The sequence below is a fragment of the Rhea americana genome, unplaced genomic scaffold (assembly GCF_003343005.1).
Source record: "Rhea americana isolate MKP2758 unplaced genomic scaffold, rheAme1 scaffold_44, whole genome shotgun sequence".
NCBI lineage: Eukaryota > Metazoa > Chordata > Aves > Rheiformes > Rheidae > Rhea > Rhea americana.
This window is the reverse complement of record NW_028186579.1, coordinates 3,130,149-3,147,424: the sequence shown is the minus strand read 5'-3', so window position 1 is coordinate 3,147,424 and position 17,276 is coordinate 3,130,149. Positions and strand designations below refer to the sequence as shown.

The 17,276-nt window shown below is 37.1% G+C and overlaps 1 protein-coding gene across 2 annotated transcripts in view; it reads left to right on the top strand.

Moving 5' to 3' along the window:
• THADA (THADA armadillo repeat containing) overlaps positions 1-17,276 on the top strand; it is a 170,468-nt gene that overhangs the window by 91,527 nt on the left and 61,665 nt on the right. For both annotated transcript variants that reach the window (XM_085315841.1, XM_085315840.1), the window contains one exon: positions 15,441-15,556. In XM_085315841.1, the coding sequence (XP_085171967.1) occupies positions 15,441-15,556 (116 nt within the window). The remainder of the gene's footprint in view (positions 1-15,440; positions 15,557-17,276) is intronic.

Below are 17,276 nucleotides of genomic sequence, written 5' to 3'. Positions count from 1 at the left end.
TTAGCCTCTGATACTTTTTTCCACCAACTATCTGACTGTTTCAGTCTTGCTAACATTTTCCTATCAGCCTTCTCCTTTCAGAGTGGTATTTATTAGGAAGAATTGCCTAGGCCAACAGGCAGGAGGAGGTTTAGAAGTTGAGATTCGGTCATACATATCTTCGCATGCTGTCAGAATATGAATGGGGCTTCTAGTGACTTTACCTGTGTGGTTAAGTCCTGGTTTTCTAACAAGAAACTTTGTTACATAGAATTACAGCGCCCTGATTAGCCAAGAGAATACTCCAGACAATTGCAAGGTTGCAAATGGCATAACTGAGAAATACAAGCGTAAAACACTTAAGTTTCTGAATGATGGATGATTCTATTCAATCATGGTGTCATAAGTCATGAGCAGGAAGCAAATGTAGTTACATACATTCATAGCTATGGATTCCTGGTGGTGGTGCTTGTTTGGGCCTTTTTCCTTAGCTTGATTTCCCCTCTCCCTCCCCCTCTGTGCCCACAAGAAAGAAGGAAAAATTGGATTTTTTGAGGTGGTAAATACTGTCTGTACTATTTGATAGTGACTAAAACTGAGAATTAGGTGACAGATCTTAGGAATTTTAAGTACTTTACTTTCATGTTTTGTTGTACGTTTTTACTTAGTATTATTACTGCACTGTATCCTGCCTGGCTAGCTCAGTTGATGGAGCATGAGATGATGACAGCTGAAGGCAATGTGTTCACAGAACTTTGAAGTGAAAATCATAAGGTAGTCAGTAAATATTTTAATGAGGACTTTGGCTTTTTGATTTATTTAACAGAAAACTTTTACTCTGTTATCTTTAGCTAGCCAGGAGAGTGCTTATCCTCCTCAGCTTGAAAAGGTGGACTCCCCTATTGCAGTTGGTTGATCATTTTTAGTATATTGTAAGGATAACAAGACTAATAAAGCGCACAGAAGATAGTTAACTGTAGTTTGGAGGATATGGAGGGAACAGGACCTGGTTTCAGACAGTTTCCTTATTTTTCCAAATACAGTTAATTTGTAAAACCTGTCAAGTGTTTGTTTCAGCAGACTCCTAGCTTTCTTTTTTTAGTCAGTAACTTCTGATTAAATCATTTTGACAGTTCTTTTTGTTACCCTCTTCTCCAAATTGAAATATTTTTAAGACTTCAGTTTATTTGAAGCAATTATAGTTTATACTGATGGGTATGCTTTACTGTAGTTTTTATTTCTGCAGTAAATGTTACTGCTTCTAAAATAATTCCTGTATTGTGTGATGAGTCTTCTAGTAAATCAACATAAACTGTCAATACCAAACAAAATCTGATGACCAAGATCTTTGAAACATTATGGTCAGGATTTAGGGCATAGTATGTCACAGACACCTGTGGAACCTTTCTGCATTACACCTTTTTTGCAGCCTCAGTTGTAGTTCATCACAAGTTATGAGTAAAATAACAGGAACGTATGGCTGAGGGGTAATAGTGGCCTCTCCTCACTTCCCTGCTGCAGAATTTAGATAGTTAAAGGACTTAAAACTACAAGTCCCTACTAAAATCTCTACTAATACAGATTAGTTTATTAATCTAATTAATCTAGAGGTAGTTAAGGAAAAAAAAAAGCGTATTTTATCTGTTAACCAATGAAACTGGTTATTTCGGTTGCAGTGGCAGCCACTCATAAGATGTGAAAGTAAGGAGACATGGGCTCTTGAGTGATGGATCAAGATGAACCCAGGCAACACCAGGTTGATACTGCTTGCAAAGAGGAAAGACAGTGAAGAACTCATTGAGACACTGGTCACCTTCTGTTTGGCTTTTGTGTGATCTTTAGCTACAAGAAGAGGTATGAAGTATTCCAATAGTTCCTTGCATCACTGATGCAGAATGGGTTTAAGCTTCCTTGAACAAATCCAGCTTGTGGTGAAATCTGTCCATTGCCTCGTTGTTGCTCTTAATGCTAGTTTTGAGACTTTAATGCCTGAGGATTTGTGTAGGCTTGTACTCTGCAAGCAGCTTGTGACATGGCACAGAAGCCCACATCCAGCTGATCATCACAAACCTTCTGCTGAGTGTTGCAGCTGCTGCAGATCAGCTAGAAGAGGTTTTCCCTGAGCTGCTTCAATAAAAGAACAGGATTTGCTCAGGCAATTTAAATAGCAGGCCTTTGCTAACCTTCCATTTATGATTAAAGAGAGTTGAGAGCCTTTACATTGGAAGCCTGGCTGAGACGTTTGTAGCTGTCAAACTTCCAGCAGGATGCAGTGCTGAATGAGTGGCAAGCTGATGTGGAAACATCTACCGTGGGGATGTTACGACTGGATTCAGAAGGAAACCTCTATGCAGAGCAAGTGGAGGATTAACCTACAGCCATTTTAAAAGCTGTTCATAGATCTACAAGTCAGAGAGACAGTTGCAGTCCTCTGAGACGAAAAGATCAAAGACAAGCATGTGGAAGTGTTTGAGAAAAGTGGTTTTGAATGAGGAAGTGAGCTTGGAAGATCCTGCTTTTCAGAAAATCTTTCTGCCATAAACGTTGCCCCTGTGGACATTCCCTCGTGTGAAAAATATGTCTTAACACTTGCATCAGTGTGTAAGAGGGAAGGGGAAAATAATAATAAAGGTTTTCCTAAACAGCTTCTAGTATTTCTAAAAAGGAAAGGCTCCAGAAAATTCAGTTGCTTTGCTTTGAAACCCTACCTATTAGTGATGGGATTTTTAAAGACAGTGTTCGTATACCATGATGCTGCTGATCGTAAAACAAAGTGTGTAAGCTTATCAGCATTCAGGAAATGTTTGATAGCTCTGAATTTGGCACTTTGATACATGTAGGGTACTTGTTTGGAGGAAAAAAATCCACGAGGTGATGAGGCTTTGTGGCTAATTAAAATCAGAAGGAATAGGTGAGCTCTTTCAGGGAGGTATATTTGCTTAGCTAAAGTTTGGGAACAAAAGTGAAGTGGATTACAACTAGAATCCAGAGTGTTCATTTCAAAGTATAGATGCAATATTCATTAAGGTTGTTCTGTGATTATGTAGTTAGACCTTTCCTTGCCCTTAAGTTTACCTTGGCTAGGGCACTTGCAGTTAAATGGCACTGTGAAAATTACTGGAAAACATTAACATTAACATGTTATTGTAAGCTGACATCATGCTGCGCCTGATGGGAAGTAAAATGTATAAATAGCTTGTCCATATGCGTAAGGCAAAAATCTGCTGAGTTTCAGCAATAGAGCGATTCATTTATTTGCTGTAGTTTAAGTTTCATTATAAGTTATCGATGTTTCTATGAACTTGTTTGCATAGTTTTAAAATGTATATGATAGTAGTAGAAAACTGCATTTGGAGTAAGATCGGTGGTCCAAAACTGAGGAACACTGAGGAAATACTGTCTTTATGTCTTCTGTATACCTTTGATGGTATATTCTGCATCTTACTTGCACACATATGTTCTTCCCACTGTTTTCTCTGGAGAGCAGAGTTTGTGTGTATGTGTGTGTGTGTGTGTGTTAAACAAACAAAAAAACATAAAACATAGCTTAGGTTTCCCCCTCTGTCTCCCTAATAGATTCTTACGCATGTGCTCACTATCTGTGGGCTGGAACTTGAAAGATCTGGGTTAAATCTCTGTCTGAGATGGTCTCCCTGTGTAGGTTTTAAATGAATCACTTAATCTGTCTCTTTCCTTGTTTGTCTTTGTAGCTGAGAAACAATATGGCATTACATAAGTAAAACCATTAATTCTCCTTCATTCATGGAGAAGAGGTAGAAGGATGATGTAATTTTCAGGAGCACAGTCCTCTCCTCTCCTTGTACTTACTGTTTCTAAAGAAAAGTTAAATGCTTCCAAGGTGATCTTTCCGGTTGGAGAGCGCCTTTTTCTACCATCTCCAATGCTGATTGCTACTGCCTTGTAATGCAGTGAGATTAAGAAGGCTTTCCTCTTTCATTATGGTATAGCTCATGGAGGTCCTCTTACAGGAATTACTTTGTAGATGTGATGTGAATGTGAACTTTTTTTTTTTTTACTACAGTAACGTGTTCATTGTCACCTTTCCTTTGTGCTGCTCTCTGTAGACTGACTTTGTGAAGCTGAACTACTCATTATTAATGTTTACAATTTGAATTTGTTTCAACTTATCGCCAAGTTAAGCATGTACATTTGTTTAGATATAAAGTTGCTTTTTGTCCACGTTTCAGTTGCGTATTCCTTTTTGTAGGGTAATTTTAGCACAGCAAAGCTCTTGTGGGTTCTAGATGCATTTAGATGTGCTACTTTGGAGCAGTTATTGTTATTTTCAAAATATTTTTTCTGCAATTACAAATTCAGTTTTTCTGGAGATGAGACATTATGTGATTTTTCACTATATCTGTAAGAACTGCTTATGTGTATATACAGCCTGTTGTATCAGGAGAGACTCATTGGCTGTACCTACGTGAGTAATTTTGAAGTGCCCAGAGATGTTCTCAGGTATTGCTCGCGAGCTGTTGTGGAATGGCCTGTATCCATACTGCTGGCCTTTCTGTGAAGTGGGTGGTCTCAACCACACTGCTGACTGGAAATGATCCTTTCCCCATACGGGACTATGCTGAAGGTTGGACTAGATGATCTCCAGAGGTCCCTTCCAACCTTACCATTCTATGAAATGGAGCATTCCTTTCCTTACCTGTATTCTCTCAGCGTGGCTGGGAGTTGTTCCGGAAGAGTGCCAGGTAGGCTAAAACAGTGCTGGAGACCGTAGTAATCACTGAAGAGTGATAGCATTTATGTTCAGGGTCCAGGCACCAATGCTGGGGTTGTTTAATACACCTGTATCGACATAGCCTCTAATGACCTATTTGTTACCAGCAACTGGCTGCATGAGAACTTTCCTTAAGAAGGGGACAGTTTTCCCCATTATTAAAGACACTTGAAGATGAGTACAGAAATCCCTACAGTGGATGAGCATACTTACACTGTTCAGGAAGTTCTGTGATGCTGGTTTAGAGTTCAAACACAGTAGGGCAATTGGTTAATATCAAGGTCCTCAAGTGTACATGGAGCCATTAAAAGCAATAATATGTTTATAAACAGAAATGGAGGAGGAGGATTGATTGTCATATAGAGGCATGTACAATAAATAACTGATTGTGACTGCCTTGATAATGAGGAACAGCTGCCATAAGATACAATATGACGATGAAGAATGCCACTTTTTCTTCATTATTCACGTATAGTTACCTATGTTTGGACTCCATATGTTGGAAATTATTCATGAGACCCTGAATTGTTGAATGAATGTTTTTCTCTGGAAGCAAGAGACCTTTATAGATATTTTCTTCTTCAGTAAGTTTAAAATCAGTAGCTGAGAGATGAATATTGCTTTCTGAACCTGTGAGTAAATTTTACTGTGTATTATGTGTTGATGTGAGTTTATGAAATAAAAGCATAAAATCTATATAGCTTGCTGTTAATTATTTTCTCAGCTTGTAATGCAGACATTCCTAAGACATTAGATCAACTCTCCTGAAACCAGCAATGCTACAGGGTCAAGTAGCAGTATTTTCGAGCACTCTTTACAAACATGTTGTTACTGACTGTGCCTGTTACATATCAGCTTTTCAGTGTCAGTGGGGTAGTCATATCTTTAATGATGCCTCCCTTAAATATTCCTTTTAATTGTAAATCACTCTCTGTAAACAAGGGTGTGTACCTTAGTCTTTATTTGCATTTTTTTCTCCTTCGTGTGGACATGCGCAGGATAAATATGGTACAAGGAAGCAGTGTGAAAAAGAATTATTGCAGATAAATAAAGGATGATGATTTAAGGAGGAAGGAAGTTTTATACCCCTGGAGGTTGTAGAATTAAGTTTTTGATGATGGCAGAGTATAGACTTGGAAGAGGAGACTTTCGTGTACCCTCCCTAGTATTATAATCAGAAAGATGGTCTGTGTTAATTTCTGTAGACTTTTTAATTTTGTTTACATGGTGTTGTAAAGGTGTGAAGGTAATAGGTATGTTTGCAGAGAGTGGAAGTGCAACCAGCTACACAGTGCCTACTGTAATCTGGGGTCAAGCTGCCTGGTTAAAAGGATTTGTGTGCGACACCCTTGCTCATCAGTCAGGTTTGCCTTGTAGCCCCATCTTCTAGTCGTAGTTTTCTGTTTTCTCCTCAACCAATCTGGTCTTCTGGTGAGGCTCCTTAGCCCAGTGCATATACTTTTAGTTGTAAGATGAATAATACATTTTTTAAAAGTATTTTAAATCCAAATAGTACAAGAATCTATAATGTCAGACCTGGTCTGGTTTCTGTGTAAATAAGCAAACCATATACTTCTAAGAGAAAATTTGGCTAGGCCTTTTGGATGAAAACAGCAGTGAATATGATGCCAGCTTGCAGCAAACCTCTTGTTCTTTTGTTTTATGCTAATATAGAATCTGAGTTGCATAGGAAAATTTTAAGGTAGAATCCAATTTCATCTTCCTTGGAGTAAGATGGGAAGAAAAACCTAATAAAAACAGCATTGCAAAGAATTTGATTCATGAGATTTCATGATTGTTGGATTACTTGTTATATTCAAAAACAGGAATTTATGTTGTATTTTAAGAACAGGCTTCTAATAACTGATGTTTTTGGTATGTTTGTGTGGTGTGTGTGTTTGGTATGTCTGTTAGAAGGAAGGCTTTGCTGGTTTTCAGCTTTTTGTGCATTTCATTAGTTATGGCACACATGATTTGCACATTAAAATGCTCTTATTCTTGGTCAGTTCTATGGAAGTAACTAGGACTGTATTTTTAATCAGATCTTTAGACAATTTTGTATCTTACTTTACAGATTCTTAACACAGTCTGCGAAAAGTGCATGCCTGCATTTTAATTAAAACATTTTTTTTTCTTTTATAAACCTACCTTTATTAATTTTGATGGAAGCATTTGAAAGAAGGATGTTAAAAGCCCTACTTTCTCATGAAAAATAATCTGAAATTGCATAATTAGGTGATGAAACATGCTGACAAAAACAACTGAAATTATGGGAAAACTGAATTGTGAACTAGCTGTTGCTATAAATTATGAATAATACAGTTATTCATATGTATGACTATTCAAGTATATGTATTTTTAGATAATTTTCAGAAAATATTTGCAGTAGGAGACCTTACAATACAGATTACATTTATTAGTTCATGCAAAGACAAATTTGAGGAAGCAAGTCATTCATACAAGGTAATCATATATGCCAATCATAATTTGTACTAAGCAGAAATAATAATCTGATCTGTCAGTGGTGAAATCACCATTATGAAATTCAAGACTTCAAAGAAAGGCAGTGGTAGAAACACAGAGATGATGCTTATAATGATCTGTTGTGTATATATAAATGATACAGGATGATTAAAGCAGTGTAGTAAGTGATGGATTGTGTAACACTTCATGTATGTTTGAGGATGGCAAGAAAATTAATAAACATTTGAAATTCCTCTTCAAATGTTGTCATTTAAACATGGAACTGAAGTCAAAATATTTACTCTGTTCTCCCTCCTCCCCCTAAGAAAAGAATAAGAACATCTTCAGTTCTGATAGTGAAATACCTCTCAGGTGAAGTCTTAGTGCCTGCAGTAAGAGTTGTCATATTCACAGTGTTTCTAAACATGTGTGTGGCAGAACATTAGTCAAAGTGACCAGACCAGGGGAGCAGGAGTGCCCCCAGTGCTGGCTGGAGCAGCGTGTTGGGGCAAGCCGGGCTTGGCCACCGCATGGTCGTGGGTCAGCTGTGCACCTGCGCTGACACAGTGCTGGTGTGCTCGTACAGTCAGCCTGACCTGAGGCTTGCTTGTCCTGCGTAGATCAGGTGCCTATATCACTGTTTATTGCACGTGCCTGTATTTATCCCTGGGATTTCTCAAACAGAACTTTTGACATCGGCATTCATTATTCTTATATCTCAGCTACTGTTGTGACTACGTGGTTGTTATTCAGATTGGGGCTGAATCCATTCTTCAGGAATTAAGAACAGTTGGATTGTTTAGCTACTATACATTCCTAAAAAAATATATATATATATAAATTGATTCTGCTCTGCTTTTACACTATCTTGCAACTTGTCTAAGTGCTTTTGTTTATCAGAGTAGTATAAACTGTAGGGACTGTGTTCTTATTACGCTTGCTGGTGGTAAAATATTTGGCACAAACATGAAGATAAAATTCTTACATCTAGATTTATATAGACAGGTATCTTTTAGCAAAACTGAGGAGATAGCTGAGGTTTTAAAACCCACTGTAATTACCGCACACGATTTTATTTTGCACTTTTCATCTTTGTGAAGAAAAGGATTTCTTAAGGCCTATTTTTCACTAGAGATAATTATGAAACTTTTAACTTCAAATCATCCTAGCAAAATGCTTTTACCTGTTTCTGTACCTTGCCAGTTTCTATCTAGATGGTCTTAATAAAGCAAAATGAAAAAATTGGGCTTATTTTTCGAATACTGAGATAACTTGCAGATGTACTTATCATACAATAAGAATGACGTTTTGTCTGCCTAAAACAAAGAAATGAAAAGTTTATTGGGGATTTTCTCACAAGCCTGTTAATACTCAGGTAAAACAGAGCCATTCCAAAATACCATATTTAGCTTAGTGCACTAATCTCCTTACTGCTTCTATTTTGCCAACATCCTTCTTTCTCTTTTTTTCTTACTTCAGTCTCCAGAGCTTGGTGAATGGCACATTTTTTCCAACCTTAGTGTTTATACAGCATTTTATTTCAGCTGGTGAAACATCTGTATTTTTTTTCTTCTCTCTCTCTCTCTCTCTCTTTTTTTTAGGGAACTAAATAAATGATCTATGCTGAGAATGTACAGTATAGGGTGATGTCAGTTTGCTTTCCCCCCACCCCCAAAGACTCACTGAACTGAACAGTGGGAGCATTGTTTTGGTCTTGCAGTTAGGAATGTGAATGTTTATACTGTATACTTAATTTCATGCAAACATAGCTAAGGGCACGCATGTAGAAGTTTTTATTGCTTCAGGTCAGCTTAAGGGGAGAAAAGTTTAACTTTTGCCACTTCATTGAAAAATGTGTGATTATATAACTTTCAAAAGTGTTTGTGGAAAATCTGACTGTTTAAAAAAGGTACTTTGTGCAGCCACATGTTGGAAGCTGTGTTTTCTTTAAATATGAACATATGTGCATGCACAGAAAGTATCACTTGATCGTTTTTTCATATCTGAAGTTAATAGTTTGTAAACTTCAGAAACTTCAAGATCTCCTATAAAATTAACACTAATGCTACAGAATGTTAATTTTATCTCTTTTAGGCAAAGTGTGCCACAATAGATTGATTTTTGTGGCTATTAAGTAGTTGTGTTACATTTGCAGTATCTTCATACATGTACAGAAGTCTTGATATCAGAAAAGTTTAAAGGTGCTTACTGTTTTTTTGTGTTTTATGCAAGATTTTATCCACTATTACATTGCTTCATTATTCTAATAGTACATTTCACAGCTTGAATACAGTGATTTTCACTGATACAACTTCTAAAGACACTAATCAGCTTCATATCATATCGAAGTTAATGTGGAGGAGAAGAATCTAATCAACTGTTTAAATGTCTGCTTTGAGCTCCTGAGGAAAAAATAGTGAATACTTCCAGTTTGGTTGCAGTTAGTTTGGGTACAGGCAGTTTTAGGCTCTTTGAGTAGACTAAGACTACCTCTCCTTTTTAAATGATACTATTATTCTATTGTAGTAATTTCTAAGTATTTAGTCCTCATCTTTTCTTTTTCTAAAAAAAGAGGGGGAAGAACTTAAAATTTTATTTTGGGTTTGTAGATCACTCTGGTGATTTCAGGAGTAGTATCTAAATGTCAGCTGGTAGTCCAGATCTGTTGCTTATGAGATGATTTAAGCCAGTTCTTTAGATAGCTGGATGTTGCAGGCTGTGGGTGTTTCAGCCAAAAGCAGCTGTTTGACCCGACAAGGAAGTGGCGAGGGAGGGATGTGAACAGGGCGAAAGGATGTTTGTGCTGATTGAACAGCAGGGAAGCTGAACATTTCCCCTTCTCCCTCTTCCTGTCCCCACCCTTCTCTGTTCTTTCCCCTTTCCTTGAGGCTTTGGGAGCTGAGGAACATGAGTGAAGCCTTGGCAGTCCTAGAGAAGGGAGGAAAGGACTGCAGGTGTCTGAAGAGCAAAAGGAGAGGGCTGGAGAGCAGGACCTGACTTCTGCTCATTGGTGTCCTGGGTCTTTGATCTTTGCTGGTCAGCATGTAGTGTTGCCCTTGAGCCTGCTTGGTTAGCTTGAGCTCGTAAGTCCTCCCATGCTGGAGCTCTGAAGGATCAGGATAACGTACAGTGATTCTGCGTGAGACAGCATATGTCGCTGAGTTAATAAAGCCTCATGGACCGAAGCTGTCTTAGTATGGTCAAAGGCTAGAAAAGGTTCCCCATTATGTTTCAGAGTATCTGGGTTTCCCATTACTTGCACTACGCTGACAACTTTTGGCTGGATGATAGGCAATTTATAGTCATCCCATTGCGTTAGTCTGACTCCTTGACAGCTTGCATGGGAAAGGAAAATGTCTGTGAGCATACTGTGACTTCCTGTTTGTAAAGGAAGGTTCCACACAACTAAACACAATATCGTGATTGTGTCTTCTAACACACAGACTCCCAAAATCTTAGATGCTTATAGTCTGCGTCACTGGTGTTTAGTGCTTGCGGTATTTAAACGTAATTGCTGTCATCACATAAGTCTTTGTAAACCCTCCTTTACGGATAGTGCAAATTCTTTCTAAAACAGCTTTAAAAATTATTGATATATTTTCTTACTTGTACTAAAAAAAAAATCTTATAATATGAAAGGAACACTACCACCTCACTGCATATGTATGCATAAGTGAGGAATGTAAGAAGCAATTTTAAATTAAGGAGTATTTTGGATCTGAAGAGAGCTTGTGTGCTATGTGCTAGAAAGCTGGTCTGTTTTGCTAGCTATAGCAGTCTCATAAAAATTATTTCCTCTACACAAATGCTGCCTGGCTTGTCTCAGATCATCAAAATGATAGCAATCCATCAGCCAAACAATGACATTTCACACATGTTGGAAGTGGAGAATTAATGCAGTTAACTTTTACAGATTGTTTATTTGGTTGCCTGCAACTTTAGCTTGTGTAAAATACTGTAGAAGGCTTTGAATAAAATATGCCAGCATTAAACTCAATTTCAAATTTAGTTTAGGGATTCTAAAATCTTACAGTACAATGGAGTTCCTTTGTGAGGAAAGTGTACTAAGGTCTGTGACATTTGGTGAGGGAATCTGAATGAATGATGGAAGGTCTGTATCGAAATGATGGGGAAAAGGTCAGTATTTTGCATATATCAAATGTGAGACTGGGGTAAACTGTAGTTGAACATTGCCTTTGATGAACGCTAACATTTTTTTTCCAAGAGTGAATTCAGAATCTTATGTAAAAAATAGTGTGAGGTGTATCTTCTGATTCTGCTGCTAAATATGGCTCATGAGATACTCTTGTTTTTTTTTTTTTTAAACTATCTAAATAATAGTGAGAGGTTGCAATTCATCTGGAGACACAATTGCAGAGAAGTTTTACTTGCATTTTGAGTGCCAAATTTCCTACCTGGACTAATTTAAATCCACAAATTTGATCCATTTAGTATGTGCAGTTCTCCCTCTTTCAAGACCTTTGGCTTAAACTGTCAAATTACTTAGGTTTTGTATGTATTTAGAAGGGATGTGCTTTTGCAGTTGTTTTCAAAACCAAAGTGATTAATTTAAGCTTCTAGGAAAAAATATGATAGCCTCTTCATAACTGTGAAACAGATTTTATATTATTGCATAGAGGTAAATCCCTTCTCATTCCTGGAAATGAGCACAAGCACAGAAGAATAAAACCAGAAAGGTTAAGACACAAAATGGTTTTCAATTAACAAGATATAAAAGGCAACAAGAGGAGCTTCTACATACACATTATTTTCCTTTTTCATCCGCTTTCTTCATCATAATCTACTTAACAGAGGTTAAGGGCAAACTGTAAAAAAGACATAGAAACTAGTAGTTCGTGCCAACTTTGTGCACTGATTTTAATGAAAGGAATTAATTTCAAGTAGATACTTGCATAAACCCTTTTAACAAGGGGACAATTGTTTAGGCCAGAGTAGGCTAAAGAATAGGATTCAAAATGGAGAGGTCTGGTGAAAATCACTTCTGGTCATTCTGATTTGAGTCATTAGCTGAAAAAAATCTTTGAACCATTTGTTCTCTACCTTTAAGAACTCCTAAAAAGGAAGGATGTATTCAAGCCTTGAAGAAAATACTTTATAATAAAAACAACAACAACAACAAAAAAACTATAAAATGAGGAATGGTGGGAGGGAAAGCTCTTGGAGGAATAATTAGCCATAATAGAGTTTTAAAGTGAGAAAAGATTTTAAGAATGGTCAGATACCCAAGTTGCCCTCCACCTAGGTCTATTTACTATACTTAGTAAAATTTTGTGTGACAGAATACAGAGCATTAGTGCAATTTGTAAGCTTGCAGTTTTGTAATACAGGTTGTAGAGGCTCAATATTCAGAGCAATCTTAGGAAGGCTAGAAAGAACCATCTTTCTAACCATCAACAAAATGATGCTCAATACAGAGGAGCTGAAAGGATTAAAAAAAAAAAGAGAGAGAGAGAGAGAGAGAGATGGGGCAGATATCTTTCCAGAATGTCTCTTGCATAAATAGCACCTGTTAACATCAGGAGAAGAGAGTTTATTTCATTATTGCTGTCACAGGGAACTCTGGTGGGAACTCTGTGTTTAATAAGTACCTCACTTGGAAAAAATTTGAACCAACTGAATGGAGTCCAGAGAACAGTTGTTTTCCTGGGCAATGAGGGCAAAAGTCAAGGGTGGGAGTGGAAAGGAACACCTTACTTTTAAGAGCTTGGATTTTGAGTATGAAACACTAGAAGAGGTTGCATATGAGTATTTTGGAATCTACTTCGTTGGCTGTTTCCAAAAGCAGGACAAGCAAGCGCATGTTTTGTCCAAGTATATTAGACCCTACCTCAGTGTTTGTATGGATTAACATACAAACGTCTCTTCTGTGTTCCATGTATATTCCTGTGCTTATTTGATATTACTGCAGCTGTTTTTCCACTTGAATAATTTTAGGAAAAATAACGCAGATGAAATTGTGTCAAGTTAATGCTATGCGGCTGTGCTTGTGTTTCCAAAACAAGCAAACAAATGCAAAAATAACCCCGGAAGCAAGTGGAAGTGAAGGAGATGAAGGAGACCAAGATCTGAGATGTAAAAATGTGAATGAAAAGATTTTTTCCCCCCAAATTAAGTGAAAGCTCCAGCTTGATCAGTTAGTCATAAAATTGTCCCTTTGCAAGTGTGAAATGCCGATACTCTCACAAATAAAGTATTTTAATGTAAAATGCTCACGTGTGTGTAAGTGTTTTTAGAAGTGACTTGATAACATCTGTAAAGCTCCCTAATTTTTGCACATCACCAGTCTAAAGAAATAATCAATGAGGGATGTGCTCCTTCAGTTGATGTAGAAACCCTGTCATCTTTATCAGTGTAACCTACCTGTGTAGGTAAATAGATTTAGGATTTTGAGGCTTTAAGGCAAGTTATACGGAGAGAGTTGGTACCATGTTCCTTCTCTTACAGCTTCCAAGTTATACCTATAAATAAAACTCCTTAACTTAAGCAAGATCATTCCCTTTGGGCTTAATTGCTGCACCATGTTCTCCATGTAGGACCTTAATCATATTGCCCGTTCACTGACATATGAATGGTGGAGGTAAAAACTAAGTAGAATGACATGGGCATCGTGACTTGTGTCAGAAGAGTGTGTCCATATGTGGAGAAGTTGAGTACTACAGGGGCTGGGTTGGAGAGTCCCTCTGCACTGCGCAGTTGGTTTCAACTTTCATGTGTCATCCACTGTTTGCTCTTCATACTTATGACCTAGCTGACCATACATCTTAACTGTTTTTTCTTAACCCCTTTCTTCACTATTCAATAGTACTATTCTTCAGTACTATTTAATAGTACTTGGAAAATTTCTTTTTTAACAGCACAGGAAGGTCACTAAGAGCAGGAATTACTTGGTTTGTTAATCAGCTGATGAGAAAGCTTTACAGATGGTGCTTTCTATTTTGGTATTTTGAATTCCTTCCTTCATGGTGGCTAGAATGTGTCTGAGTCTCCTATATGAAACTCAGGAGGAGATAGCACAGTCATTCCCTCAGCTTCAGTGTGAAGAGCTCAGGTTCTCCTGTCCTTGGAAGGAAGGGATGTAAGCTGCTTCTCTGTGAAACCCAAGTGCCTGGTGTACTCTGGAGCCCTGAATGAAGGATCTCAAAAAAACTATTAAAGATACTTTTCTGTCAGGACTTTAGAGGGATATATACTAATAGTGTTGACTTTAGAAAGCTTTTTGCTCAATAAGGGGATGATGTGCTACTGTATGCGTTAAAGAACCTATGTAAAGGCCTTACTAACACATGTTCTCTGGGATTCAGGTACCTAAACATCTAAATTTTAAGTGTGGACCAGGTTTGGCAATCATAGGCATTTGATACCTAAGCATTAGCAAAAGTGTCAACTATATTTATTTCACTGGAGATCTTTTAATTTTGTAATGCAAGAGAAATGCTTGCAGTGTATGAATACTGTAGTCAGTAGCTCGTGACTGTAATTACCTTTGCGATTGAAACAGACTTATTGCAGTTTTCTTCTATAATTCTAATGGATTCTTATGGTTAATATATACTGTATATACTGTCTAATTTGCATATGCCATAATATGGCAGAAGCTTCTTTCAGCATCAGTGTTGTCTTAAGTGACATTTCTTTTGCTGCAGCTTTTCACCCTTTCCTGCCTTTCTGCTTGTACTTGTGTGACACAGATAGCCCTGTCCATCCTGTGGGCCAGGTTGCCAGGATGCTGCATGGGCAGTTACACTGGCACTGTTGAGTGGATGGCACAGAATTAAGTTTGAAAGTTGAGAGATGCTTTGTTGGCAAGGGGCCAGTAAGAGCAGTGTTCATCAGACTATGCTCTGATGACTTCGCTGAGGCTGTTGTCTTCCACTACTTCCTATGTGTGCTTTATCATTCAATTTGAAAAGTTATTTTTAAAGAATAGGCAATTTAAGGATTCCATCTCGTTAGGCCGGGTGAAGATGCATCCTAGACACCATGAAGAAAAGAATTCAGGATACCAAAATAGAAAGCATAATCTGTAAAGCTTTTGGTTAAAGGATTAACAAAAAAATAATTCCTGTTCTTCCTGTGTACAGATGTACGGCTTGAGTAATAGTTGTTCATTTTGTGTCATTTTCTTCTTAGTTATTTGAGAGAAAAGCAATAGCTAGAAACTTTGGTTCAAAAATATTTCCACAGCAGTCTTCAATTTTCTTTTTCTTTTTTTGGGGGGGGTGTTTAGGTTTTTCACTTGCTACAGTCCTACTTGGAATCGAAACAGCACATTAATTCAGACTTTCAGAAGGGACTGAATGACATCATTACCTGCATAGGAACCAAACTATGGTTGGCCAAAAGGTAAGATAAAACATCAGGTATATATTCATACACGTAAGTTAAAAATATATTGAAAACTTGATAGACTCTTGTTTTTTTTTCTTGGCAAAATGCACATCTTTATTTCTCTAGAATTGTGTAAAATTTAGTTGTCTTATTCGTTTGTTTTCTAAATCCAGATTTTTTTGGAAAAAAACATGAGTCTACTTTATCTGTGTGCTTTATCATTTTATTCTTTTCTCAGTTCATTCTCATTTATAGACTGCTAATGACTGTCCAGTCATTAAAAAAGACAAAAAAAAAAAAGTGTGAATGAAGATGCTTACAGAAGGATCCTTTTGAGGAAAGGATAAATGTTCTTTCTGGGCTAAGAAGAGTACAGCTACATAATTAGGTTATGATATTATTTTCTCTGTTTTCACTTTTACACCCCCCAGCCCTCCCAAAAAATAGAAAAATGTCACAGTGAACAGTTGTTGAAACTATTGAAATAAGCATTTAGCTGGCCACAAACAGTTCACTGCAATTCTGGAAATATTTTCCTTAGATTTCGGTAAAAGGATCTTCAGATGACCAATATACTGCAGTGAAGAAAACAGATATTTTTTTTCCCTGAAAATCTGCTTGATCTTGTCAAATGCTTTTGAAAATTCCTCACCTAAAAACTCTTTGAGGAGACAGAGTTGTTGCAGAAGGAAAGGGAGGTCATTGGATAAACAAAAAAAAAAAATGGGTGAAATATTCCAGGATACAATTTTCACAGTGGAGAGAAGTCACTAGGGAGTCTAGTTCAGATCTCTGATAAGACTTATATTGCTTTATGATCATCAAAAGCAGAATCATAACTGATTTGAAAAAAAGGAGTGACTAGTGAGTTGAAGAAGTTTGCTGCTAATGTTAAGAGATTCAGAGTAATCAAGATACAGCTGATCTTCAAGAAATGCAGAACGTCTTCTGATTGAGTGAGAATGATAAAACAGGTAAAACTTTATATAAATAAATGTGAAGTGATACACATGAGAAAAGCTATCTTGAACTTTATTTGCAAAAAGTGATGGAAATTAGGAGTAAAATACTGAATTTGCACAGAGGAATCCTATAGGAATTTGTTAGGACCTGGCAGTCTTAACCTGTCAGTGATCAGGAAGAGGAAGTGCCTAGTGAGATGCCAAAATTTGTTAATGGTGTTAATTTTTTAATGTAGCAAAGATGAGAGCCAGCTGTAAGGAACTGCAGAAGGGTCTTATGAGACCTACTAGCAAGATGATAATGTGGCAAATAAAAGTCATTGTGGATAAAGATAAAAGGATGCCTATCTAACTTTATATGTAGTTTGATGGTGAATTTTAGATGATTGTTAATCCTTTGGAGTGATACACTTCTCTTATTAAAAAAAGAAATCCATAAAAATATCAATTCAATGCTCAGTGGCAGTCTAAAATAGGAAGCTGAATATTTAGGGTAGAGAAAAGAATGAGAAGAACAAAAAGAACATCTTAAAGTAGTGTGCAGCTGCATCAAGTGTATATTGGCTCTAGTCATATCAGCTTAAAAATGGTATTGTAGAACTAAAAAAAGACCAGGATAACCCAGATATGGAAGCTGCTCTCTGTAAGAACGACTAAGGAAACTAGGAGTCTGACTTGGAAAAGGGGCTGCTGAGGAGCCGTAGAAAAGAGATATATAAAATAATGAATGATTTCATCCAAAGTATGAATTAGGAACGTCAAATGAAGTCAAC